The sequence below is a fragment of the Ctenopharyngodon idella genome, chromosome 5 (assembly GCF_019924925.1).
Source record: "Ctenopharyngodon idella isolate HZGC_01 chromosome 5, HZGC01, whole genome shotgun sequence".
In the NCBI taxonomy this organism is placed as follows: domain Eukaryota; kingdom Metazoa; phylum Chordata; class Actinopteri; order Cypriniformes; family Xenocyprididae; genus Ctenopharyngodon; species Ctenopharyngodon idella.
In genome coordinates this window covers 20,244,971-20,272,114 of record NC_067224.1, presented here as the reverse complement: position 1 = coordinate 20,272,114, position 27,144 = coordinate 20,244,971, and the positions used below count along the sequence as shown (strand labels likewise).

Here is a 27,144-nt window from a genome sequence, read left to right as displayed (position 1 = left end):
TGGTTACTGGAACATTTCTATAGCAGGTAAATACTATATTTGTTATCTGTCCAAATGATAGAAATATTTTTGAAATATTATCACTTAATGCTAAAGTTATTTTTTTTTTTTTTTTGATTAAAGCAACAAATGTTACATAATATAGACAAATATTACTACAGTGACATTTAACCCGTCAGTAATATTACTGCAGAAATAATCTTTTGGGGTTATTCATTGTCTGTTGTAGTAATGTTAATGCTTTTACACCTTTAAGTTTCCTTTTAATATTCAGTGGTTGAAGTGTGAGTAGAATAATGTCACTTCATTGTACCCAGTTTTTATAAAAAGCTTATTATTGCATTCATAGAGCAAGCCTTTCACTGATTGTTTACAGCTTAATTGAAGTTACTCCCATAATTCGTGCAAAGTGTCATGGGGCGTAGGAAAAAGGTGGATAAACTGGCTGTTGCCAACAAAAGAAAAGCTTTAAGGGTTCGTGCCAGAAAAGTTTTCTGCCAGAATAAAAGTTTAAAAGAAATTAATATTATTAGTAGTATAGTATTTTTTATTTTACAGGGAAATATTTCAATAGTTTAATAAAGTTTAATATTTTTAGTAATAATAATATGTTATAGTCATTTTTGGCACAAGCGTAGAAAACCTGGAATTTTTTTATTGTATTTTAAATCATGATTTTCAATTTTTATCAGAAAAATTGCCATTAGATTTTTTCCCCAATTCATGCAGCCCTAGCAAAATAGAAGCTAAATGGAAATTGATCAAATGTTTTATCGCTTGTGGTCACAGCTAGTTTGGATAAAAATCACATGGAAATAATTTATTTTATTCTACTATACTTTTTTTGCTTGTTACTTTTCTGTATCACACCTGATTATGACCTGGTGTCAGATGTGTCGTCTTTAAATTCGCTGGGAACATTATTGAAAATTTACAGTTATAATTGATGATTGTGCACTCTAAGATGAATACCGTTTTTAACCAAATCTTTTTATTTTGCTATGTCTATTTGACAATTGATATATCTTTTTGTTAGTTTTGTCTGTTTGTGTAAACTGTTAGTGTAATCCTAGTAGTAACACCCTTTTCCTCAGCAGTTGAATCATTTATAAGATGGAGGGTAATCTCAGCCTGACCCATTCAGTCTGATTCAGAGACACACATGGGGCTAAAGATCACATGTAACATTAGTAAATTAGCTTGTTGCTTAATCCCACAGGAGATTTTTGGATAATGGAGCACAGAGGGCAGGTTTTGGGGTTGAAAAAAAAATGGAGGAAAAACGTTTAAAGTGAATAGACATATAGAAGTATATAAGCGTAAAATGGGGGTGGAAAGAAAAATGAAAGGGCTGTTGTCTGAGAGCGTGAATGCAAATACCAAATTTTTATGGCTAATCCAACTCACTTGCCTGTTAGTACAGCGTCTGCTTCTAAAGCAACTAACACCAGAATGTTTTGTGTTGTGACCTTTACTTTGTTTAAAACAAATGCTGTCTTTCTTTGCCGGCTTCATTAGCATGAGTCAAATGTAGTTCTTTGTACGTCTTAGCCCGTGATTTCAGTTTTGCCCTTGACATGTGTTCAGTCAGGCCAAGGCAGCGGGCCAGGGAGGAAGCTGAAAGAATCGAGTGTTGCTTTCGGTGGCGGTGGCTCTTCGTCTCTGATTCAGGAGGTCAGTAATCACCCCCACCCCCCATTCCTCATTTCTTCATTCAAATTGCACACACACACACTTTTACTGGCCTCAGGCCTCTCTGTAACAACCCCTCCACCCAAACAGTAGTGACAGTCTGGAGAACTTACGTCTGTCTCGATGATAGTGTTAAAGACAAAGACCATTTTTTTGTCAATAGTGTCGGAATAGTGTGGAATAGATGGTGTTGAATCTTTGTACAAACTCTCACAAGCAATTTAAAGGGACAGTTCACCCAAATATTTTTTTGTTTGTTTGGTTTTGCACCCCATTGGCTTTCATTGTTAAAACAAAAAAAGAAGACATTTTTCAAGATATCTTTTTTTATGTTAAAGAGAAAAAATTAAGTCATACAGATTTAGAACGATATAAGGGTGAGTAAATGATGACGGTGTTCATATTTGGGAGAACTATCCCTTTAAATGGCTTAAGAGGTAGATGTAGAACATATGCATAAATGCAAACATTTTATTTAAACCCTGTGAAACCACTTAACGTAACCAGATTAATTTATTTGAAGGAAGAATTATTTAAAAGCATCAACAAGCCACTTGTGAGACAAAGTAATGTCTGTCCTAACTACAAAGTGTGATACTATCAAGGTCCAATTTAATCCAGTGCTAAATTCATGAATAAGTGCTACTCAACTGACCGGCCAGTGCCCTACATAGTTCACAACCCACATGCAGCATAGAAGGCCTGCTTTGTTTTTAATGGCCAGCAATGAATTCAAGGGTCAATTAGAGCCTGAATTCCACAGGCATGTGATACAACATTCCCCACCTTCATGAAAGAAACCTCAATTACAGCAGACGCTTTAATGCAGAAGACAGCTCTGTTTTAAAGCCGTTGATCATTTCACTCATTTAACAAGAGCAATTTCAGTACTATTGCCATGGATGTCATTAACTTCCAACTGACTTCCACACCTCCGTGCTAAAAGATTTGCAGTTCAGTAAAAGAAACTTCTGCTTGCTGGTGCCACGGCAGTGAAAAAACAGGGAACAATTAATAGTAGAAACAGCATCAGATGCCTCTGGATCCTAGGGATTGTTTATTTTACAGAATTGCCCTGCACCCAATTCCTTTCCTGCTGCTGTAAAGATGATTTATCAGGTCTGAAGGGAACTATGAAATATTTGAAATGAAAACAAGCTTGTGTTTTTTTCCGTCTGGTTCTGTTGTTAAAGAAAGACGTAACCTAAAATATTTACACTCTAAAATAAAAAGCAGCAGTGAACACTCACAGGGGAAAAAAAACAGCCAGAGAAATGTGGTTTGTGAAGAAATGTGAAGAAACATAAAGTGGGTATTTTTAAATTAGTATTGAATGCCTGTAGTTTTGATGCTTTTTACTCTGGAGAGAATTCCTCAAGCATATAGCTTCAGAAGCAGGAAGGTTTCCTTTTCTCCAGTTTGCCAGTGGAGTGAACACATGAAAAAAAAAACTTTTGCAAGGTCATTTATTATGTTTTCCTGACTAGAAATAAGTTTATGCAGTTAAGATTAGTTCTGATTTTTCATATTTTTTATGAGGTTTAAGACGTCCAGTAAATTCAGTTTTTAATTTTTAGTTGTTTTTGAGATGTACTGGTTATTGTAGCGTAGTTTTCTAATGGTCTTTGATGAATATAGCTTGGTATCACTGAATGCAGGTTGTCAGTGATTTATTCAGTAAGCAAGACTCAGATATTTAACAGTGAGATGCGTTTATCACCCTATAAATATATGGCGTCATAGAAAACACGTCTGTATTTAAGAAATATCTATATTTTCTACTGTATAGCATCAAAGACAAAGTTACTCAGGAAATCAAGGAATACATATGTATTGGAAATAATGATTTCTGCTGCCCTTTATGTGAATTACGGTAACAACAGACTGTGTTGAACCAATCAAATTCCAGCTGTCTGCAGAGCAAAAAGGTGGACTCTGACCTTCAGTGCACAATAAAGTAAAGAGCCGAGGCTCTTTTGTCCATGCCATTTGTTGAAGATTTCACTATTGTGTAAGAGTATCGGTATCCTCTGATAGTGACTATTGAATGTTTGTAGTGCATGTGTACCAATTACACTTTATTTTTCCCGTTTCATTCCGTTCATCCGATCTCAGAAACCGATTTCAAAGCCTGCCGTGAGAGGTATGGCATAGCCTATATGACATGCTTTTCACAGCGCTGTCTTAATCTCTATCTAAATAATTATAATTCTGAAGGTGAGGTACAACTGATACATCTTTATTAAATAAATTTTGACAAATCAGTAATTTGAAAACTTTCTCTGAGACATAATTTCACAAACAGCGTGAGTGAAGAAGCGCACTCCCTCGAAATGGGCTTCACATCACTACATCGTGTCTGCACTATAAACAAGCTGCACAGTTGACTCAGGAATTGTCACTTGCACAGTCGTGGCAGTGTCACTAAAGTTTATCATTTGCACATCTTTTTAAGTCTTGCCAATTTAAACATTCTAGCATTTTTAAACCATTCAGCATAAAAAACAATGCATAGTCTTTACTGTGTAAATTAAATATACATTTATTCTTATTAAAGTTACAAAAGCAAGCAGTGAGAGATTTTCTCTCTTTTTTTGTTGTTTGATTAGCATTAATAATGACAGCAGGTAAATTTGGATGCTGTCCCTTTAAGACTGACTGCACCGATCCATTAACTCGAGCCTTGTCTTTCTCAACTGTATCTTCACTTAAGACATGGCTCTGTTTACTTGCAAATACGTGGTCACTTTGGCACATAGGTATGTGTATTTAACCATTCAAGCCCAATTAGGCATCAAAAAGCACTCAGTTCAGTCCTCACGCACTCTATGAGCAGCGGCTTCATGTCGCGCGTCTCTCAGACGGCGCTGAGAAACAGTCTCTTCAGAGAGCGCGTGCATATGCTGAAATGAGTTGTCTTTCGCTGCTAATTGCACTTAAATGGTTTAAAACCACTTGTATTTAAACCGCAATGCTTAAAAACTCATGCAAATTATACTCTTTCTTGACTGCGCAGCATAGCAACCTCACGTGAGCGTAACCTTGACAGAGACGATAGTCCAAAATCTCTACCAGTTGACAAATTTCAACCTGCTAATCGTGTCTACCAGTATATCGCCCACCCCTACTTATTGTGCTTAATACATTTTAACATCGAGCACGTCTCTAATTCGCGATCGCCTTCTGAGAGAGGCAGGTTTCATGCCCGCACTTTGGCAGTGTGCATTGCGCTTATAACTCTTTTAACATCAAGCACGTCCCGCTCTTTAAATTCTCATTCATGCATTTCATCACTCTGAAGTGTCAATAGTGCAATATATTTACATACTACGATATATACGATAAAGCAAAATCTCATCGTCATATCGTCATATCGCACAGCCCTAATGTATGTACAAAATTACCGTCTTGGCGAGTATCCTCCTAAACACAGTCTGTTATGTCTTCAGTGAACGTAAACCGCTGAGAAAGAAAACGCATGTGTAACAGTATATTGGATCTGTGCATTTGGTCTTAAAGTGACAGCTGCCTAATAAACCTACTGCTGTTAATGTTAATCAAACAACAAAAGACAAAGTGAAAAATTACTCACTGCTCTTGACTTAAGAACTTTTGTAACTTTAATTGTAATGATAATCTGTTTTTAATTTATTCAAGGAAGACTATCCAGTGTTATTTTTACATTTGATTCCTATTCAATTTCTGTAGAATTTTTTACCTGAATAACACTGTAAGATCTACCTGAAAAAACTTCAAGCACTGTATATTTCATTTGTATCTTTATTCTATTGTATTTATTTGTGCTACTGCTTTTAATTTGTTTATTTGTTCTTATTTTATTACTGGCCGTTTATACTTGTCTTTTTTTTTTTTTTTTTGTACATTCAGTTCAAAGTTTGAAATCAGACTTGTGCTTTGTATAAGCTATTGTGCAACAAAATTGCCTCATTGTAAAACAAAAATGCAGATCCTCTAAAATTAGAAAATCCCTCCTAAAAGAGTAATTTAAGGGGAGATTTCCCCCCATTTTCCAAAATGAAATTTGTGGTCTTAAAGGAACATTTTCCAACTCCCCTAGAGTTAAACAGTTGAGTTTTACCGTTTTTGAATCCATTCAGCCGATCTCCGGGTCTGGCGGTACCACTTTTAGCATAGCTTAGCATAGTTCATTGAATCTGATTAGACCGTTAGCATCTTGCTCAAAAATGACCAAAGAGTTTCGATATTTTTCCTATTTAAAACTTGACTCTTTTGTAGTTACATCGTGTACTAAGACAGACGGAAAATGCAAAGTTGCGATATGATAATGATATTGCGCAGCGTCTCTCACAAATGTCTCTATGGTTGCAAGGCACGCTCCCTGTGCAAGCAGGAGGTCACAGGCGGTGCGTAATATCATTGCGCCTGCTGCACCCATGGTACGGCAGCAAAGTTCCTTGATTATTACGCCAGAATGAGAGTATAGTTCCTAGCCATATCGGCCTAGAAAATTGCAACTTTTAATTTTCCGTCTGTCTTAGTACACGATGTAACTACAGAAGAGTCAAGTTTTAAATAGGAAAAAATCGAAACTCTTTGGTCATTTTTGAGCGAGATGCTAACGGTCTAATCAGATTCAATGAACTATGCTAAGCTATGCTAAAAGTGGTACCGCCAGACCCAGAGATTGGCTGAATGGATTCGAAAACGGTAAAACTCAACTGTTTAACTCTAGGGGAGTTGGAAAATGAGCCTATTTTCAAAAAAAGTGGAGTGTTTCTTTAATGTCTGTAAAATACTGATTGGATTTGATATATTTTGTTATGATAGCAATAAAATAGTTCTGCATAAAACGTGTATGTAGATTTTTAAAAAATATAAGCGTATTTATATTTTACTACTTTATTTCCCTCAAATTTCTTCAGTGTTTGTTAGTTTACACTTTTTGTCTCTCTCTATTTGTTTCACAGGTGAGAATTATTTTCTTAAAATAGCCAGGCAGTCCAGCTAGCACCTGATTTATATACATGTGAGCACAATCGGATTAATAGAGCTTTAAGTCATATCCGTGTAATACTCTAGATCATTTCTGGTCCCTTCCTTCCTCAAAGAGGTACAGGGAAGCAATCAGTAAATTCTGATTGAAGTCCTCACTAAATCAATAGAAGCCAGATATATCTCGTAATGCCATAGATCCAGAGCTGACCTAGAGAGCTGTACATCCTCACTTTGGTTTGTCCGGCCTATCTCTAACCAAATAGCGCATTAAATTGGGCAACAGAGTAAGTGTTTGTCAACAACTTGTTTATCCAGAGAACAAAAAGCAGTAAAAGTTGTCCTGCTGAAATCACAGATAATGTAAGATGATTTTTTGTATACAAATAAAAGTGCAGCCATGCATAATTTTTGTGTATTGATGAAGCTGTTGGGGTCGAAACTTGTCCAATCATGATTGACCGCACTGTTAAAAAGCAGCCAATGTTATCAACAGAGGACATTATCCACTTCTCCTAGGATGAGGCCTAATGAAGTTAAATAGAATTTTGACAAGATAATGGATTTGTTTTCCTTCCTTGATTCCATTCTCTCCCCCTCAGCGCTCATGATAAACTGTGTAGAAAAGAAGTGAGAGGGAAACGGATTATTCAAGGCTGCTCGCAAGGGGGATGAAAGATCAATAATGAACCTTTTTGAGAAAAAAAGAAATATCCAGTGAAGGCCTCTATAATTTGGGTTCGAGTTAGTTCTTAGGCGCAGGAACTGAATCCTTCTTAGCTCGTGCACTGGATCTGGCCCCTCATCAGGGGGTGATCGCTGACCAATAAAAACTTACAGCACATAGCAGAGAGGAAGTAGCTTATACAGCAACCTTGCTACACAATTACGTGGCGAGGTACACTACCTTTCAAAAGTTTGGGGTTGGTAAGGTTTATTTTTGAAAGAAGTCTCTTATGTTCACCAAGGCTGCATTTATTTGATTTAAAATATTGTAAAAACAGCAATATTGTAAAATATTATTATAATTCAAAATAACTTTAAAAATCGAATAAAAATTATTAGAAAATCCAAAAGAACTGCATTTATTTGAAATAGAAATATTTTTAACATTGTGAATATCTTTACTGACACTTTTGTTCAATTTAATGCATTCTTTCTAAATTAAAAGTTTAATTTTTTTTTTTTTAAATGACTGCACCTAAATATTTGAATGCTAGTGCATCATGCATCCAAAATGTATATTTTAATATTAATGTATAAAGATATTTGATGAATATATGACTTTTGTCACATGACTTTGTCATATGACTTCAAGCAACATTTAATTTCAGTAATCTATATTTTCATACCGTGTTTATTTATTAATGTTAAGTCAGATCTGTAACACTTCCAAATCAAGAAAAAATGTTACTGTCACTTTAAGATGGCTCCCAGAGAAACATGATCCTCTCTAATCAGCATTTGCCTCTGTGAAATCTAACATAAGCTTGCTGACTCTTCGTTTCTGTTTAGCATAAGCAGAATCTGATGACCTTTGACCTATTTGTAGACCTCACCCCCTCTCATCGCCATAAAACTAGGCTTGCTGCGCATAGATTCCTCACTTGGTCATTGATCATTAAGGAGATCAAAGGGTTAGTGAAACGATCAGCCGTGGCACACTCTATCCCGTAAGGCGTTTGGTAGAACAATCCTCTCGTTCTTAAAACCTGTGCGGTAGTATGGCATTTGACAATTGAAATAAATGGAGTAAATTATATGGAATAATGCAAATGCATTTGTTAGGAAGGTGTGATGTCTATCGTTGGCGTGTTGTGTGTGTAGATGTGTGTATATATAGTGCTCACCTTTCACCCCTCATCACTCACCGCTCAACTGTGTCTCCATGTAGCTTCAGTGTGTATTTCTGACTAGCTCATGTTTGTTCCACTTCTTTGTCGATTGCAGGAGAAATGTGCCGTATTCCTCAGAGCTGACCACGACTCATATTCCCTCTCTTCAATAATTCAGAGCTAGTGCCGTAAAGCTGTTACTTAAAGGCCTCTTCTGTCAGTGTCATTTTGTTGGCTTATTCGTTGTGTTCCTGCTGTGTATCGTCTACTTAGACAAATGTTTTATGATCAACGGTAAATTTGACAGGCCAATGCTGTTCACTAGATCATTTCCAGATGGTCTTTACAAGGAGAAGTAAGCGTGACAAGGATTCCAAAGATATAGTTAACATTATAACAAGTAAATGCATTGATAACATTTCAGCTACTATGTAGTGCTTTAAACTACTACTATAGTATATACTCTTTCCTGTTCAAAAGTTTGAGGTCAGTAGATTTTTTTTTTTTTTTTTTTTTGAAAGACCTTAACGTTTTTATTTAGCAAGGATGTGTTAAAAAGTGATCAAAAGTGACATTAAAGACTTTTGTTACAAAATACTTTCTATTTTTAAAAGAATTTGTTCTTTTTAACTTTCTATTCATCAAAAAAAATAAAAAATTACTGGGGAAAAAAAAATGCATTTGCATTTCCACACAAATATTATCAACTGTTTTCAACATTGATAATGTTTCTTGAGCACTAAATCTTTCAAAAAAATCTTACCAACCCCAATCTTTTGAATGGTAGTTTATAAGCGGGAACTTGTAATGCATGATGGGTGATAGCAATGTCTTCAAATAAGAACTATGGTTAATTACACTTCTCCTTTTTGCCTGAATAAGATATGCTAAAGAAGTTGTGATAATATTGGTTTTAACACTAAATATTTCAGTTTAGTCTGTGGTATCATGATTCCACTGATATCAGCATATTTACAATAAGAGAAATGGGTTTGGTTAGCATTAAATTTTGGGCTTTCAGACCTATTGGGTGAACAACACTGATAGGACATTTTCACCAAGACTGTAAACAAGAAAACTTAAGTTGTGTTTGAAGGTATAATTTGTGGTGATATCTTCACCATCTGCTTTTGCAATGCTAGTTTGACCCCCTCCTCTGGCAGGAAATGGCATCCCCCACTGATGATGTGGCACTTTGAGTCATAAATTTAATAGCTTGACCCCCCCCCTCGTTCCCCACTCCTGCTTCTCCATCCCTTCATAGTCCTCTTCCTCTCTCTCTTTCTCTCTCTCTCAGGAGTGACCTTTTTCCTTTAATTATTTATCCATCTTAGTTGTATGGCAAGAATTTGTTACAAAAGAGCCCAGTGGATGTGTTGGTTTAAGCCCTGCCCCCTCAGCCGAATGTTTTGATGTGACAGTGCAATACTCCCTTTGTGATCGGTGACAGGTGAAGGGAATTGATGAGATGAAGCTAGCGATTTCCTTCCATTTAAAGACTTGCTCCATATGTTCATTGATTTATGGTGTGCTTCGTGATCATCTGTTATATAAATTAGGTTATTATAATGAAGTTAAACTATTGCAGATGCAGGTTAAGTATAGATTTGGAAACTAGATAGCAATTAGATGAGTTGCGTACCTTTCTAATAGAGCTTATAGAATGATGGAATACACCTTAAAGGGATAGTTCACCCAAAAATGAAAATCATGTCTCACCCTTATGTCATTCTAAACCTGTATGACTTCTTTCTTCTATAGAAAACAAAAGAACATTTATATTTAAACATGAATATTTTAAACATGCCAGGGTTTTATTTTATTTTTTTGTCCATACACTGGAAATCAGTGGGGTCCAATGTTGTTTGGACTCCAACGTTCTTTAGAATATCTTCTTTTGTGTTTCACATAAAAAAAAAAGTTACAGGTTTGGAACTACATGAGAGTGAATCAATGATGACAGAATCTTCATTTTCGGATGAACTATCATTTTAAAGGGAATGAAAATTATTCCATGATTTACTCACCTTCATGCCTTCCTAGGCGAATATGACTATCTTCTTTCAGACTAACACAATCGGAGATATATTTAAAAATATCCTTAGTCCTCCGAGGGTTATAATGGTTGTGAATGGCTGCCCAAATTTTGAAGACAAAAAAAAAATGCACCCATTCATAAAAAAATGAATCCATACGACTCCAGGGGGGTTAATAAAGGCATTATGAAGCGAATCGATGCATTTGTGTAAGACAAATATCCTTATTTAAAACTTTATAAAGTAAAATAACGAGCTTCCGGCGCGACAGCCATACGCATTCGACGTATGTCCAAAAAGCATTCATTTCTGTGACGTAGTACACAAATCCATGACGTTCTTGTCTTCAAAATTTGGGCAGCCATTCACAACCATTATAAACCTTAGAGGACTAAGGATATTTTTAAATATATCTCCGATTGTGTTCGTCTGAAAGAAGATAGCCATATACACCTAGGATGGCTTGAGGGTGAGTAAATCATGGGATAATTTTCATTTTTGGGTGAACTATCCCTTTAAAAAAGAAAAAATACTTCACAAAACAAATCAGAATTACTTTTATATGTCATGTGTAATGCAGATCACATGTCAGCACAGTATATATGATTCACAGCCCAGCATGTATGCTTTAAATTAAAGTTGCTGGTTAACAAATTATACTTGCAAATTATTTTGGGATTTTGTATGATACAAAATGAGGAGTCATTTTTAGACTAGACATGTAGACAGTCATGTGCCTCGTCATCTTTTACTCTACTGGCGTAGAGTTGGCGTCAGCATTATTGTATGAATTGCAGAGCTTGCAATGAACACACACTGCCACCAGTCACACATTTCACCCACTTATAAGGTCTGCTAAACTAAACAACACATGACAGAGGGATATACACTGTAGCCTACATGAAAAATGTGTCTGTCGGAGCTTACAATACAAACAATAAGGACAGAAATGAAACTCCAAATCCTTTAAACCAAACAAACAGGTTATTAGAAGGTTAGATGGCTAGTATTGTAGAACTGGCTTAGATTTGTTACCTCTGTCTGTAGTATCTACATGTAATGCTAATACCGTTAATGTCAGTGATGTTGGATTGGTTGTTTGGCTGATGTAATGTGGTCTGCTTTAGCATTTGGTCAATAAAGACGGCTCTGTGTGGTATGGTAGCCATCTTGAGCCTGGCTGTCAAAGACCATAAAAGGTTAGCTCACACAGGAGCTGCACTGTTGATATGACAGAGCCCCTTGCCTTCAGTGCACACAAGCTGTGGGAAACACCAGCCCCTCCTGACACACTCATACATACACAAAACACACACACTTTCTCTCTCCCTGTACTACACACACACACAAACACACCAAATCTTATAACGCAGAGCAGTCAACACAAGCTCATCCATCACGGATCTATTCAGGGCTCCGGCTCCTTCTTTGTTCGCTAGTGTTGGCCGCAGCCCAACTTTACTCTGGGTGAAAGTGATATGAACTTAGTGCTGGTGGTCTCGGGTAATAAATTCTACAGATGCAGTGATGCTACTGATCGTTGGTACGCCCAATATCACTGTACTGGCTAACAACATCATTCAGTTTCCCAGAGTACGAGGGCAAATGAATAAAGATGACGTTGTAACCAAAATAAAAGATTGACATAACTAGTCCTACCCTCCATTGACTCAGAGCTTTCTAGTGCAGGCTAAACCAGCATCCACTGCATTGCTTTAGTACTACAGTACTAGTGAAAATGATTCACCGCTTTTTTCGTTTCCAGTGCAGTTTTCATTGTGATTGAGGACATGAGCAAGGATGTATTAAATTTTTCAAAAATGACTGTGTGAAGACTTTTACGTTGTTACAAAAAATATGTATTTCAAATATATGCTCTTCTTTTTAACTTTCCGTCTATCAAAGAATCCTGAAAAAATGTATCACTGTTTCCACAAAAATTTTACGCTGCACAACTGTTTTCAATATTGATACTCATACAGCATATTAGAATGATTTCCGAAGGATCATGTGACACTGAAGACTAGAGCATTGGCTGCCAAAAATTCAGCTTTGCCATCACAGGAATAAATTACATTTTAAAATATATTAAAATAGAAAAGTTAGTTTAAATTATAGTAATATTTCACAATTTTACTGTTTTTACTGTATTTTTGATCAAATAAATGCAGCCTTGGTGAGCATAAGAGACTTATGAACATGAAAACATGAGAAAATCTTGACCCCAAACTTTTGAGCAGCTTAATTTTAAATGTGTAATTTCACCAAGCTGCTATATTAAAGAATATAAAACAACTACAGTTTCTCAAACAATATAGAAATTTATTATTTTTTTTTTTTTTTAATAATGTGCTTTAATAAAGTGAATGTTTTTTATATTGGTACTTCTCTAATAAATACTTATCTAAAAAATAAAAAAAGTAGTAGTCTCAACCATTTCCTGTCATAAAACAATTACCAGTAAACATTACATACAGCACAGTTAGTATTGATATTTAATGTTTGCTCCATTTGGAGTCTGATCCACTCATTTAAACATTTTGAAAGAGAGGCACCATGCAGGGGCCATCTTGATCTTTTGAACATGCATCCATGAGTCCCTGTTTTTTTAGTTTTACTGCTTGGTCGTGTTGCTTTGCATTATTTATTTGTACAGAGAGAACAGTTTCCAACTGCCTCACATTGGTTACCTATGATTTATTCACGTAGCTTTATATCAGTTTAGAGGCGGATATGTGCATTTCCATCTGCAGGGTTTGAGTTATACTACCATTTTGATTAACTGTTCATGGACCCAAGAGTATTAGAGCCATATGGCACTCAGGAAGAGAAAATCTAATGACTAATCCACTCTGAGTGCTGAATTGAAAAATCAGTTCCTGCTAATAATCTACAGATCTCAGAGAGATATTGTTTCATTAATGGATTTTAAAGACCACAGTTTCTTGTTAAGAATTATATTTTTACAGCGATAAAATATAAAGTATTCAGTAGCATTAGAACAAATGGGGTTTTTACATATTTGAGAAGCCCTCAGGACACATTTCACTGTATTTTTCCTCAGCACCTCCTAAATAACAGATAGTCAGGCTGCCAGAGATGTTCACTGATGTTTCTGCAGTTCACCATCATGCTTGATGTTCACTAGACACTTAAATAAAGTGGGGTCCAAACGACTACATTAAAAATATGTGATTAAAAATGTAAATGAAATTTAAACCTGGAGCAAACAGAAAGTTTTAAGATTTGAAGTTTATTTTAGACTTTTGGATCTCACTTTAATTAATAGTGCCCCACCCCCATCTGTATGTCCGCAATAAGCTAATTTTCCACTATTGGAATTTGAATTATCTTTATTTTGAGGGGTTTCTCAGCAAATATTTGTATGTGATTTATTAATTTTTTCGATTAACAGCCCTTGTTTTATGATAAACTGTCAAATTATGTTCGGGTTCAACAGTAAACAAATGTGACATAAATAATTTCATCCATTGAACATTTACATATGTACTCTTGTCCTACACCTCCATATCGATCTGGCCTTAAGTAGTGCCCAACAGAGTGGTGAGATAACCGTAATTCCACGCTCCTTGTTTTTTCAGGTTGTTATCTCAGTCAGTCCTCTTCAATAGTGTCATGTTTGCTCAGCTTCTCCAAAAGCAGCTGCAGCTGCCATCGTATGAAGAAGCCATCCGTCATAATGGGGGAAATAAAGCAGGCTCATGTGCCGAGAGTCTCTGTCATCCCCCCTCCCACCCTTCAATCCCTCCCTTTTTCCAAGGTCTGCGTCACACAACACTTTCTCTGACCTCTTTCCATACTGTTTGTTCACACGCGTGGCCTGCTGACTTTTCTGGCAGCGTTTACTTGGCCTGGCTCCAGCTGGCTGACGGTGCTGCAGCAGCATGCAGACAATCTCTTACAGATGTCTGGAGACATGGAGAAGGATTCATTCTTTAGAAACGAGGAAAGCAAGAATGGAAAGGAAGCAAACAAAACACTGTGAGCAAGGTGCACTGCTTTGTTTGAGTAGCCAATGAGCAGATTCTTCACTTGATATTGTGTGTATGTGTGTGTGTATTCTGTGTTTCCTGTCCTCTTGTGCACCGCTCTATATATAAAGTAGGATATATACTCAACAAAAAAAGAAACATACTCCCACTTTCAACTGCTTTTTTTCCAGCAAATTTTATGTGTAAACATTTGTATGAACATAAAAAAAACTGAGACATAAACTAATGAAGTTTCACCGAAACTGGAAAATGAAATGAGTCTGTGAACAAGGTGGGGTCAATGTCAAAAGTGGCAGTCAGTGTCTTGTTTGGCCAGCAGCTGCTTTAAGTGCTTCAGTGTATCTCATCCTCATGGACTGAGCCAGATTTGCCAGATCTTGCTGTGAGATGTTACTCCACTATTCCACCAAGGCACTTGCAAGCTCTTAAACACGTCTTAGGGGATACATGGTTACATGTGGTTTGGCACTGCAAGGACAATCATCTGTCATTCCTGTCTCCTTTTAGCATCTTGCTTTACGGACATTGCAGTTTATTTCTCTGTTCATATCTGCAGTCCTCATGCCTCCCTGCAGCAGGACTATGGCATTTTTACAGAGGTGATCAGGGAGCCTGGGCATCTTTCTTCTGGTGTTTTTCAGTCAGTAGAAAGGTCTCTTTAGTGTCCTAAGTTATTGGAACTGTGACTTTAATTGTCTCACGTCTGTAAACTGTTTCCACAGGTGCATGTGCAATAATTGTTTATGGTTCATTGAAAAAGCATGGAAAACATTGTTTAAACCCTCTCCAATAAAGATCTGTACAACTTATTTGGACTTCACAAAATTATCTTTAAAATACATTATCTTGAAAAAGGGACGTTTCTTTTTTTCCTTTTTTTTTTGCTGAGTTTATATTATATCCAGTTTTATCTGCATATATATACACTATATTCATGTAAAGAAATATACACTTCAAAGCAAAGCAAACCTCAACTGCCTGATTTTTTTTTTATTTCATTTCAAGGTGGATATATAAGTCCAACTGTCCAATTTTGTCAGCTTATATACAGTATACTCATAAAGGGTTACTCACATTTATAGCAGATCTCAACTTCAAAATGTAAACAATACTATAGCCCAGCTCTAATCTGCCAAATGCGACTATAAGCCACGAAGATATTAAGATATTTTAAACATTAACATAATGATTTTCTGTAAAAAAGCTGCTTTGAAAAAATGTGTGTATTGTGAAAAGCACTATACAAATAAATTTGACTTGACTTGCCTTGAAATTTGACCTAGTAAACATAGATGAAAAGTCATATGGGGACAAATTCTGCTTTCTATGTATAAAAGAATCCTGAACAAAAATCTTGGTTTTTCCACAAAAATATGCTTATCCATCACAGGAATAAATAACATTTTGAAATATATTAAAATAGAAAACCGTTTACTTTGAATTGTTATAATATGTCACAATATTACTGTTTTTGCTGTATTTTTGATCAAATAAATGCAGCCTTGGTGAGCATAAGAGACTTCTTTCAAAAGTATAAAAAAAAAAGCTTATCGATCCAAATTTTTTTGAATGGTACTGTACATATTTAAAGGAAAAATTGAAAACAGAAATGAAAACCTCAGTTATTATTTACTCATCCATACTGTATGTAGTTCAAACCTTGTATGGCTCTCTTGATTTTGTTGAGCACTAAAGGAGATTATTTTTATGTATTCATGTCATTATAATTGGAAAAGGAACTTAAAGGCTTAAATAGGGGATAAAAGTATCTTATAGTAGTCCATATGACCCATGCTCCATATTCAAATTCTTCTGAAGTCATATGATAACACAGGTTAAAATTTAAGTTGTGATTCACTTACTGAAAACCTTTCCCTCCAGCTGTTAATCATTTTGACCAGATTATTGAGTCACTGAGTTCAGATTGATTTGTGATAGTGAGTCATACAGGTAACAACATGAGGGTGAGTAAGTAATGACACAGTTTTTGGGGAACTGTCTCTCAGTTCAGTTCTAGTATCTATGAGTAATCTTGTCCTTTCATTCTTTTTCTTTTTCTTTTTTTCTTTTTCTGCTTGCTCCTGCCATCTCCTGTATCTTTTTAGTCTTTATTTCTTTCCTCTGCCTTCTCTGTTCCTGTTCCTGTGTAGCTGCTTAGCACGAGAGAGAAGGGTCTGGCTGACAGATTGAAGGGCCGAACGGGGTCAGAGGGGTTAAATTGAACAAATCTGCCCATTGACGTCCTGTCTCCTCCACCCTCCACTAATATCATTATTCCCGGGTGTCAGGGGGCGAGCGGACATGTCGCTAAGGCTGACAGCACAGAGGCGAGGGCAGCCACTTACCACAGTAGACCTCCCACCATGGCAGGCTTCTTTTGTCGAAGGACCTGTCAGCAGAGGCAGAAAAAGAAAAACATTGAGTCCTCTGTGTTCATCTGAGTAAATACATGCAGAGACACACAGGGATGGAGGGTTATGGATTGCTGGTCTTTGTCTTTATTAGAAGCAAGTGAAGAGGGGCGCTATGAAGGCGTGGCTTGGGAATGTTTGTTATCGTTTCAAAGTTCAGTTTTTCGTGAAATGTTTGGACTTTCCCTCTGCCTTTTTTGGTCTAGTATAGTATTCAGTGTAGTCAAAGCATGCAAACAAATCAAAGATCACACACAGATCCAAATAGATGCTAACAAAGCAGGTTGCCGTGAAAAAAAAAAACACAAAAATGCAAAGCATAAAAACAAAAGTAAAACTTATTATCGCTAATAACTAATTTAAACAACATTTTAAGGAAATTTTATCAGAAACCAAATTTCAAATGCTACATGTACACAGAATAAAATTACATTTCTATCACGTAACTTGAAGACAAACATTTTGTGACCTGACAAGTCAAGTTGTTTGTTTTTGGATTTGCTTTTGGTGTTTTGTGATTTGTTTGCATGCCTGTCAGTTTGCATTCCTGCTTCACAGATTTGTTTGTCTGCTTTTGGATTTGGTTGAGTTTTCTGATATGTTTGCATCTCAGGTACTATACTAGTAAGAACCGGATCGCTGGTACAGGATTACGGCGTAGAAAAGCCCTGCACATTTTCTTAATTACAACTCTGACATTTATTAGATTTACACACAAATTTTAAGGCCCCAACAGCACAGGTCTTAAAGTCACTCTTGAGGCCCTTAAATGGGATGCTTTCGTTTTATAATCTAATTCTACACAGGACTAGCAGGATTTATTTTTGTGTTTTGCTTCACGTTCAACTTTTTGCAACCTATTGAATCAGTATTAAAATGTTTCTAGTAGGGCTGGGTTAAAAAATACCAATACCAACACTCAAAACTACCAACAATCAATCTTTTAGTCTATGCTTTTTATCAGTTGATGAATGAACAAAACTTTGTAGCGCTCCTCCCATCCAATAAATCACAATAACTTTTGTGCTTTGTTGCTTTTGGTATGAAACAATGTCTCAGGTTTCAAATTCTGTTTAAATTTTATTATGAAATTCAAACAATAAATACATTTTGCTAAATATATGCACTATAGTGCATATTAATTGTATCTTTACTAGGGGTGGGACGGTTCGCTGTAAAAAATCATTTTGGGATTTTGCGGATTTTGCGGATTTTGCGCTTGCACCGCCGTTCATCCCAAATCTGACGACGCATCTATAATATGGTTTGTTGAAAACAACGTGCAAAACAGACAGACGGATTCGGCTAATGTATGTTTCAGTCGATGGATATGCATTCTAGTTTCCCAATACGTTACAACAGCGATGATCAAAAGAACATGGACAGAACAGTCACTCGTTGTAAACAAATGTTCAATGACGTGCCGAAAGCTCTATGACCAGTCATTTACGCCGTCATCACCCGGGTGTTGATAGCGTGCGACGCGAGCGCAGGTGAGACCTGAACACCTCACGTTGCTATCTGTGTTTAAACTAAACTCATTTAAACCTTGCTAATTTAAACATTCATCCATAAGACGCGAAAGAGAACTTACTCCCGCTGTGAGGAGATTTGTGTGTAACTTACTCATCCGAAGCGCATACATGGAGAGCCGCGTCACAGCGCGCAAATACTCTCGCGCAAATTCTCTTTCAAGTCTTGCACCTAAACGGACAAATTCACACAAAAATTATGTCAACATGCCCATCTTAGCGAGTATCCTAACAAACATAGTATGTTATGTCTTAAGAGAAAAACGAGACAGACAACACATGTGTATCAGTATCAGTGTACTGGATCTTTGAATTATCTTAAAGGGGCAGCAGTCTAATATTCCTGCTCTCTGTTTTTAATGTTAATCAAACGACAAAAGACAAAAAAAAAATCACTCTTGACTGAATAGCTTTTGTAACTTTATTTAACTGTTCAAAGAAGTTTATATGCAGTGTTATTTTATATTTGATTTTGACTTATTTGACTTTATATTTGACTTTATTCAATTTCTGTACCTGAAAGCTGTTAGATAGATGAAAAACCTGTAAAGCATTGTTTATTTTATTTGTATCTTAGCTCTCATGTATTTATTTGTGCTGTTTCTTGTAGTTAGATTATTTGTTTTTATTTTCTTTATCTTTATTTGACAATTGTCCTATTTTTTACTGAACATAGCACATACCGAACTGTACCGAAACCGTGACCCTAAAACCGTGATACAAACCGAACCGTGAGAAATCTGAACCGTCCCACCCCTAATCTTTACTTAACCTGTTTTTCCATATTTAATGTGTTTGGATAAATTTGTCATGTTTTTACAACAGCCACCATTTAAATGTTTATATTTCAAAAAACAAGTAGAAACATAATTATGTCTTTAAAAAGTTATTATTATTATTATCAGTTCATTTTAACCTTTAATAGTATAGTAAATATTATAATAAATCACCTTAATACAGCGAATACTGCACTCTCGATCGTATTTTGTTTTTTAGCAAACTGCAGTTGCTTGTGAATTGTGCTCTATCTTTGTACTTCTGAAGAAGTGGTCTGCACAGAATGTTTGGTTGGCGGTAGCAGAAGTTGAGGGCTGATGACACCATCTAAACCACAGGGTAACACAGAAGAAAAGTGGACTTCTTTAGCCTTTACATCCCAGAAGTTTCAGTGTCAGGGCCTCAATGGGATGCAGTTAAATGACCGTTCAATTTGTTGTTCTTCCCTCGCTGTACTCCAACCTGCATTGCTCTGCCAACTTTTGTGTTACAAATGAGCCGGTAACTCACCTTTTGCCATGGTGGAGCATCAAAGACCAAGACCTAATTATCTGGTCTCCATCTCCAGGGCTTTGAGTGCTCTTTTGGGAGAGGGGAGGCCTCCCATTCCATTCCTGTCTTTTATTGTGTTCTAATAAGGAGCAGTGAGAGCGTGTTCAAACAAGCAGGCTGAAGAGACAGACAGGGAGGAAGACCTGAGTGTTTCTGGGTTTCGAGTGGAACCTTCCCAAGGTGTTTGGGTATCATTTAAAACTTCAGAAAGCTTTTTACATTATGAGATGTAACTTTCATTTCTGATGGCACTATCCGCAAAATAAAAAGCCGCAACCTTACAATCTCCCTTCAACATACGTATTGTACTTAGCGGATAGTTTTACTAGATCCAGACATGTTTTTTTTAATACAAGGTCTAAACGAGTGAGTCAGAGTACCTGACATTTTGCAGCCGACATCACAAGGCTTCATTGAAGAAGGGAACTACCAAAAAAACAGTCCAACTGTAAACATCAAAGCCATGAAATAAAAACCACTGGTAGCCATCAGTCTGATTGGATTCCTTCTTTCTCCAAACCAACACACACACACACACACACACACACACACACACACACACGCAAACATCCCCCGTTTGCACCTCCAGACTAGACACCTCCATTATCACTGCTAAGTTAAGTATTCACTGAGAAGCAATCAAGCATGCGGGGCATGTTTATGGTTGTAGCAGGCAGCATTTGACTCGCCTGTGTGTGGGTGTGGTTCCTGGAGAAATGGGAAAACTGACCAAATCTCGGGTCTGGATTGTTGTTTTGGGCTTTTATAGCAGTGCAATTAGCCACACTCTCATCCTGTAGCCTCAATTTACATCTTCCATTTGCAGTTGTTCCCATTCATGTGAATGAGACTGTTTGAGAAATTAAAATCTCTCCAAATCTGCTGAAAGAAAAACACGAGAAAAGAAAAGTCTGTTGTGCTTTCCTGAACTTTAATGCGTTGAGCATTTCTCTCAGATGTATATTAAAGATGTATATTATTTTCTTTTTAGACAGCTGATTGTCTCCTCCATCTGGCTAACTGCCACCCTAAACTTCTATATTACGTACACACAGAGCTCAGTCTGCCTAGAGAAACCCATAAAATTATGTGTATTGTGATAACAGAATTGCTTTAATTATTACTCTATGTCTTTGGTGCTATATCTACTCTTTGGTGCTTTGGTTGTGGAACTTCGTATAGCAGCTTTTTGCAAGCTAACATGGCCGACGTGGTGCTAGACTGAAGTAAATTACTGTTGCTCACATTCCAGCGCTGACAGAAGCATATTGACTGGTTTCCATCGTCTGCACAGCCACAGAAGACATTATCTAGGCTGCTGATAAGGAATTTGTATGTCCAGCTTTTCCTGTGTAGACATGAATGGTAAATAGTTTAAGAGCACAGAGCATTGATCATAAACCACAAAGTTAAAGGATTCCCAGCCATAAAAATGAATACAATCTTTTACCAGCTGATTCGGGATTGTGTTGGATGGATAAAATTTTCTTTCACAATAAATACAAAAATAAATAAACTTGAATGCACAATAAACAAATAAAATCATTGTTTTTCAGTTAATCGCTGTTGAATTGTACCTTGTTTGGAATAAGGTAAACATGATTAAAGATTACCACGACAAATGTGTATACCTGTGTATTAACTTGCATGGATTAATTGTTAACCACAAGGCTAGTAATATGAGCTAACAAAGTAAATAGGGTCAATTTTGATTTCATGCTGACTTTAATAATCCAAAAAGTATGTTGAATCAATTGAATAAAATATGTTAAAGATATAACAATAATAGTGCCTGAAGGTTGTCTGAGAGACGGCGTCACATGAAGCCTATGTGACGAGTACTGAACTGAGTTCTTTTTGCCGCCTAATTGGGCTTGAATGGTTAAATACATATATGTGTCAAAATGCCCATCTTTGCAAGTATCCTTTTAAACACAGTCATTTATGTCTTAAGTGAACATAAAAAGACTAAGTTGAGAAAACGCATGTGTATCAGTATATTGGATCTGTGCATTTGGTCTTAAAGTGACAACAGCCTAATATCTCTGGCGTCTGTGTCATTAATGTTAATCAAACAACAAAAGAGAGAAAATCTCCCACTGCTCTTGAGTGAATCACTTTTTATAACTTTAATAAGAATAAATGTATATTTAATTTACACAGCAAGTTTACTTTACTGAGGTTTTTTTTTTTTTTTTTTTTGTCGGCCACTATTAGGTTTTTTTATGATATTGAAATTAGAATTATGAAATTTCAATGGTATTAAAAATTTTGATGATATAAAAACCTTATTTAAAACAAAAACAACTATATTGTGATTAGGGCTACACAATTAATTGAATTTCTAATCGCGATTACTATTACGGATGCCACACGGTATCATGGTATCAACCACACGGCAAAATCTGACAACTTTCATATAACTTACTGTCTACTTTCTTTGTATAACAGTTCTATTTAATTACGTATTAGACAGGACTGTTAAACAGATCGTAAACTAATGAAGACGGAGAATGCGAGCACTGTGTGCTCAGGATCTGTCTGAATTGTTCTCAGTGCCGTCAAAATAAAAGTCATAACAACAAGCGCAGTTTAAAGTTCCCAAAAATGTATCATCAAGAATGGTGGTAATCAAATAAATGCATAATCTTTTAAAATTAAATTTGAACGATTCCTTCATTTTTTCATGCTGTAGGTGTAGCAGACAAAGCACCACTCATTCACAAGACAAGGAGAACATGCAGCAGACTTCATATTTAAATAGCAATGTTTGCGGTATAATATACATGGACAGCAGTGCATATTACAATTTGATTAAATGTACAGCCCTACTTTTGATTTATTCATCTTTTTAAATTTTAATCAGATACACGTGACTTATGTTTTTTGGGTGACAGTGATATAATAATAATAATAAATTCAGACACGGTTTGTACTGAAATACTAGTAGTTAGATTATTCATTAATTTGTAGTCATTGTCATTTCAGTTTGTTTTTTCCTTTGAAATCTGCATCTGTCACAGAACATGAAAATTAATGTGCATGTTAAGGTCATGCAGAGTTCCCTTTTGATAAAATTGTGACAGGCTAAGAGAAAAACCCTGTTTCTTATCAGGAAATGATGTAAGGCTTGCCAGAGAACAACATGTATCATGAGAAGCGATTGTGATGAGGTGAGGCATGTTTTATAATGATGTGATTCTCTATACAGCCATTATGAAACTCAAACATCTGTCACAGAAATGCACAAAACACCATGGAGCTTTACTGTTGTTGCCACTGTGCTACTGTTCAGTTTTAAAGCAACCTTTTTCAGTTTATTAGTTAAACCATTTTATCAGATGACACATTTTGTGTTTAAAGAATTGTTCTCTAATTATTGTTATTAATCACTGCATTTTAAAGGTGTAGATATCTCAGTCCATTGCAGCAAGCCAATTTCCCTGATATTTTTGTTTAGCATTAAATTCGGAAAAAGTGACCTTCTATTTGTTATTCAAAGGCCTGATTCACAAAGCAGGAGGACTTAATTGTTGTGTTAGGCCAGTAGTATCAAATGAAAGCCATTCAGCTTGTCTCTGCATACATTTACATGTATTCAGTGCAAAATATGATGAAAGTCCTCTCATTTATGGTCAGCCAGGTTAATATTTGAGTATAAATTGTTGGTGTTATTAAGTGAAGCAGAGGTCACTGTGTACTTCAGATAAAGACATACACTGTTTTTTTTTTTTTTTTTTTTTTTAGGTTTAATGGTCTGTATGAGGCACATGAATGAATATTTTATCACAGCACATTAAACCACCCTCTGAATTTAGGAGTTAAACCATTAGACAATTTAAAGCAGCCTGCTAAAGCAATGGCCCCACTCACACTCAATGGGCTGTTGACTTTTATACCGGGCTGGAGGGGATAAAATAAATTTGTAATGTAAACGTGTAAACTTTAAAAGCACTGAATTCTCTTTTTTTTTTAAATTTATTTAAAAAATGAGTGCATTTCAAAATACACTTTTTATTCCAACCGGAGTTGCATGAGTCCCAGAAGACCTATGCTGCATGTGAACCTAAAAAAAAACAAAAAAACAAAAAAAGATAAAGGTAAGCGGCAGGCTGAATGAATGCTTTAGCTGTGCTGTCATGTTACTGGTCTCAAAAACACATGTATGTACAGCAAGCGGAAGGCTTTGATGTTACTAATCATGCCTAGAGTCACTGGGTTTAAACGGCAGCAAATGATCTTTGATGGCCTATAGGTTCTCATTAGTATAAACTTAATTAAAACATTAGTGGAGCAGAACATATTTGCTCTGGGAACATGTTTTAATAGAGACTGTTCAATTTTAGAGTGATTCAGTGCTTTACAAGTTGTTAACTATTGTTTTTGTAAATGCAACATTGCATATGGAACAGCTGCATCCAACAGTATAAGTGATGATAGTCATGACTCAAAAACAAGATAAGTGATTATAATTATAGAATCAGAGTGTAGGGTTGCAATCGCACATTGTGGATATTGACTATTTCAGTTATTCTATTTGACAAGGGCAATATTTCTTTTAGACATGTTATGGAGGTTTTTTTTTTTTTTTTTTTTTTTTAAACATAGCAACTACATTCCATCAGAGTGAACAGGGGCCCAATGCAGGGCTTCGCAGGCCATTGAACATTGTCTTCATTGGTGCTCTGCCCCAAGAGTATTTATATTATATGAAAGGGGCCCAGTTGAAGTGTTTCAGAGTTAAAACCTCATACGTATGTTTTGCTGGTTGTATCATATAGACATTTATATAGTGTTACATCTCTCTGGTGGGGGCTGGGTGGTTTTTCAGGCTCCTGGGTTGTATATGGTACAAACTTGCAACTTGGTGACCTCTTCCTTTTTATTAGAACTGTAGAATTGTGGCATGTTTGGATATTATAGGCATATCTAATTGAGTCTAAATGAGATCATAGAAAGTTTTAGGATTAAAAAATTAAAAATAAAGTAATGAAGTCAAATGAAAATGTGTAAAGATCTGTTACACACACATGTCATTAAAGTAAAAGGCAGACATACCAAATACTGCATCATGTTATCGTTCATGTGATAACAGCAATTAAAAATTGTCTAGCTGTTAACACCTATTGAAAGAAAAATGCCAATTTGGTCATAACTGCTTCTCTCTTATCAACCGAACCTGTGATGTAACCATAGCTGCTATGACACTTTCTTACCCACTTCTTCATTTTGCAACCGTTATTTATAATTGCCGTTATCATGGTTTCACATGACTGTAAATGCTTGTCAACATAAATGTTGAAAAACATATCACAGTGGTTTCTCACTTTATCCTCTCAGTTGCTACATACTGTAAGGAGACTGAGTAATCAAACAGGGTGACCACAGACTGAAGTGTTTCTCTCAACACATGCATCTTTTTTTTTTCATTTGCAACGAAAACAGATGATCTTTTCCAATGTAAATTGCCATTCCTCCATTCTGTCCACGAGAATTAAGACTGAGAATAAATCATTAGGCCTGTTAACAAAAGGCCTTTACAAAGCATAAAGAGTGGCTGCTTTAATGCAGGTTCCTTCTTTATGTTTTTTTTTTTTTTTTTTTTTTAGAAAGGTTTCAGGAAGTGCTGTACATGCACAGAAAAGGCTGAAAGATGAAGGATCTGTAATGTGGGGTCAAAAACGTGTTTTAACATCCTCAGTGTTCTTGGAAAGGCATTACTACTAACTATGCATTTTCCACACTTGTCCAGACATCACATGCTTTTCATTTAGTGTTAACCTTTTTCTTTTGTCCCAACACATTCATTCAGGACAGGAAGCATTTCAGGGGGGAAACAGAATTAGCTGAGGACATTAAGCACAGCCTGCATTCTTTACAGGCAGCTAGCGTGAAACAACATCACAATATCAAATGCTTAATTGTTGATTCTCGAACACTTATTAACATTTTTATTTGGTCAGGGTGTTCTTTGTGCCTGCCCAGGTTAGTCATTCAGAGGAACTGGCTATAATTTAGCATGTGGTTTAGGTTCTAGCTGGTCATGTCTTGTGTATATTATGAAAAGATATGGTGATATTGTCTCCTTGAAGTCTTTTTGATATCATAATTAAAAATGGTGATGAATGTTCAAAAATATTCAGTAAATCTAATGAACTGGAATTGGAGTGAAAGGTTCTAGTCATTTATAATGTTTAACTGCATTGTACTGTCCCGAATTGATGCAGTGCAATTGTTATAGTGATTTTAGCATTACATTACATTTAAGCATGCACAACATATTGATACCATATAGGTTATCAGCCGATATTGGATATTTGATTGTGCATGCTCATTTTCTATATTTTTTAGACATTTAGATTACCTTAGCTGCTGCATAACGCTCACTTAGTTCTAAATTAAAATATATAATGTTTAATAATATTTTAAAATTATATTTAATACAAGTAATTTACTAACATTATTAAATGTAGTCTATAGCAAATCTTAAAATATCCACTTTTCACATTGTATACAGTATTATAACTTTTCGATACCAAAATTTACTTGAAACATTTAAAACAATTACTTTTATTTTTTGTATTTTATGATTTATTAATATTAGATCAAATATTATAAAATGTAATAAGCAATTTATCAGGCCATACGATGAAAACAATTATTGGCCAGAATTAATAGTTCTGTTAAATCATGCGCATGATTTATAAATTCGAGGGAACGAATTAGTAAGTTGTGCACACAATTTAGCAAATCGAGGGAGCGAATTAGTAAATCGTGCGCACTATTTAGCAAATCGAGGGAACGAATTAGTAAATCGTGCGCACAATTTAGAGAATCGAGGGAACGGATTAGTAAATCGTGCGCACGATTTAGCAAATCGAGGAAACTAAATAGTAAATCGTGCACACAATTTAGTATATCGAGGGAACGATTTTGTAAATCGTGCGCACAATTTACTTTTTTTTCCTGCATGTCATGTGCGGGGCTTCGTATTAATTACTGTATGTTTTAAATTCAAAAAATTCTTTAAGCAAACTGAAATTTTTAAAGTAAAACCACAATTCATGCGTCTAGGCCTGTGACAGAGGATAGAACCCATAACATACAGTGAAGGGGAAAGGGGGTTTTGGGGGGGCTCAGACCTGAATCAGACCTGACCCCTGTGCATCAGCAAAACTGAAATATGGAGCAGCTTCCATGCAGCCGGGGGACGAAAGGCCTCATTGTTTGGGCCATTGAGTGCTTCTGCTGAGGTTGCATTTGTACTATTCTGTGGATGTGGCCTCGTTCTGCCATTTGTGTTGTATGCAACGATTAAACAT

At 35.9% G+C, this 27,144-nt stretch overlaps 1 protein-coding gene across 2 annotated transcripts in view; it reads left to right on the top strand.

The window, feature by feature from the left end:
• The window catches only part of arid3c (AT rich interactive domain 3C (BRIGHT-like)), a 77,937-nt gene that overhangs the window by 9,653 nt on the left and 41,140 nt on the right, over positions 1-27,144 (top strand). The window contains exon 3 of one of the 2 annotated variants that reach the window (XM_051895012.1): positions 1,588-1,674. The exons of the other annotated variant lie outside the window; for it this stretch is intronic. Coding sequence (XP_051750972.1) covers positions 1,588-1,674 — 87 coding nt within the window. The remainder of the gene's footprint in view (positions 1-1,587; positions 1,675-27,144) is intronic. 2 annotated transcript variants of the gene reach the window in all.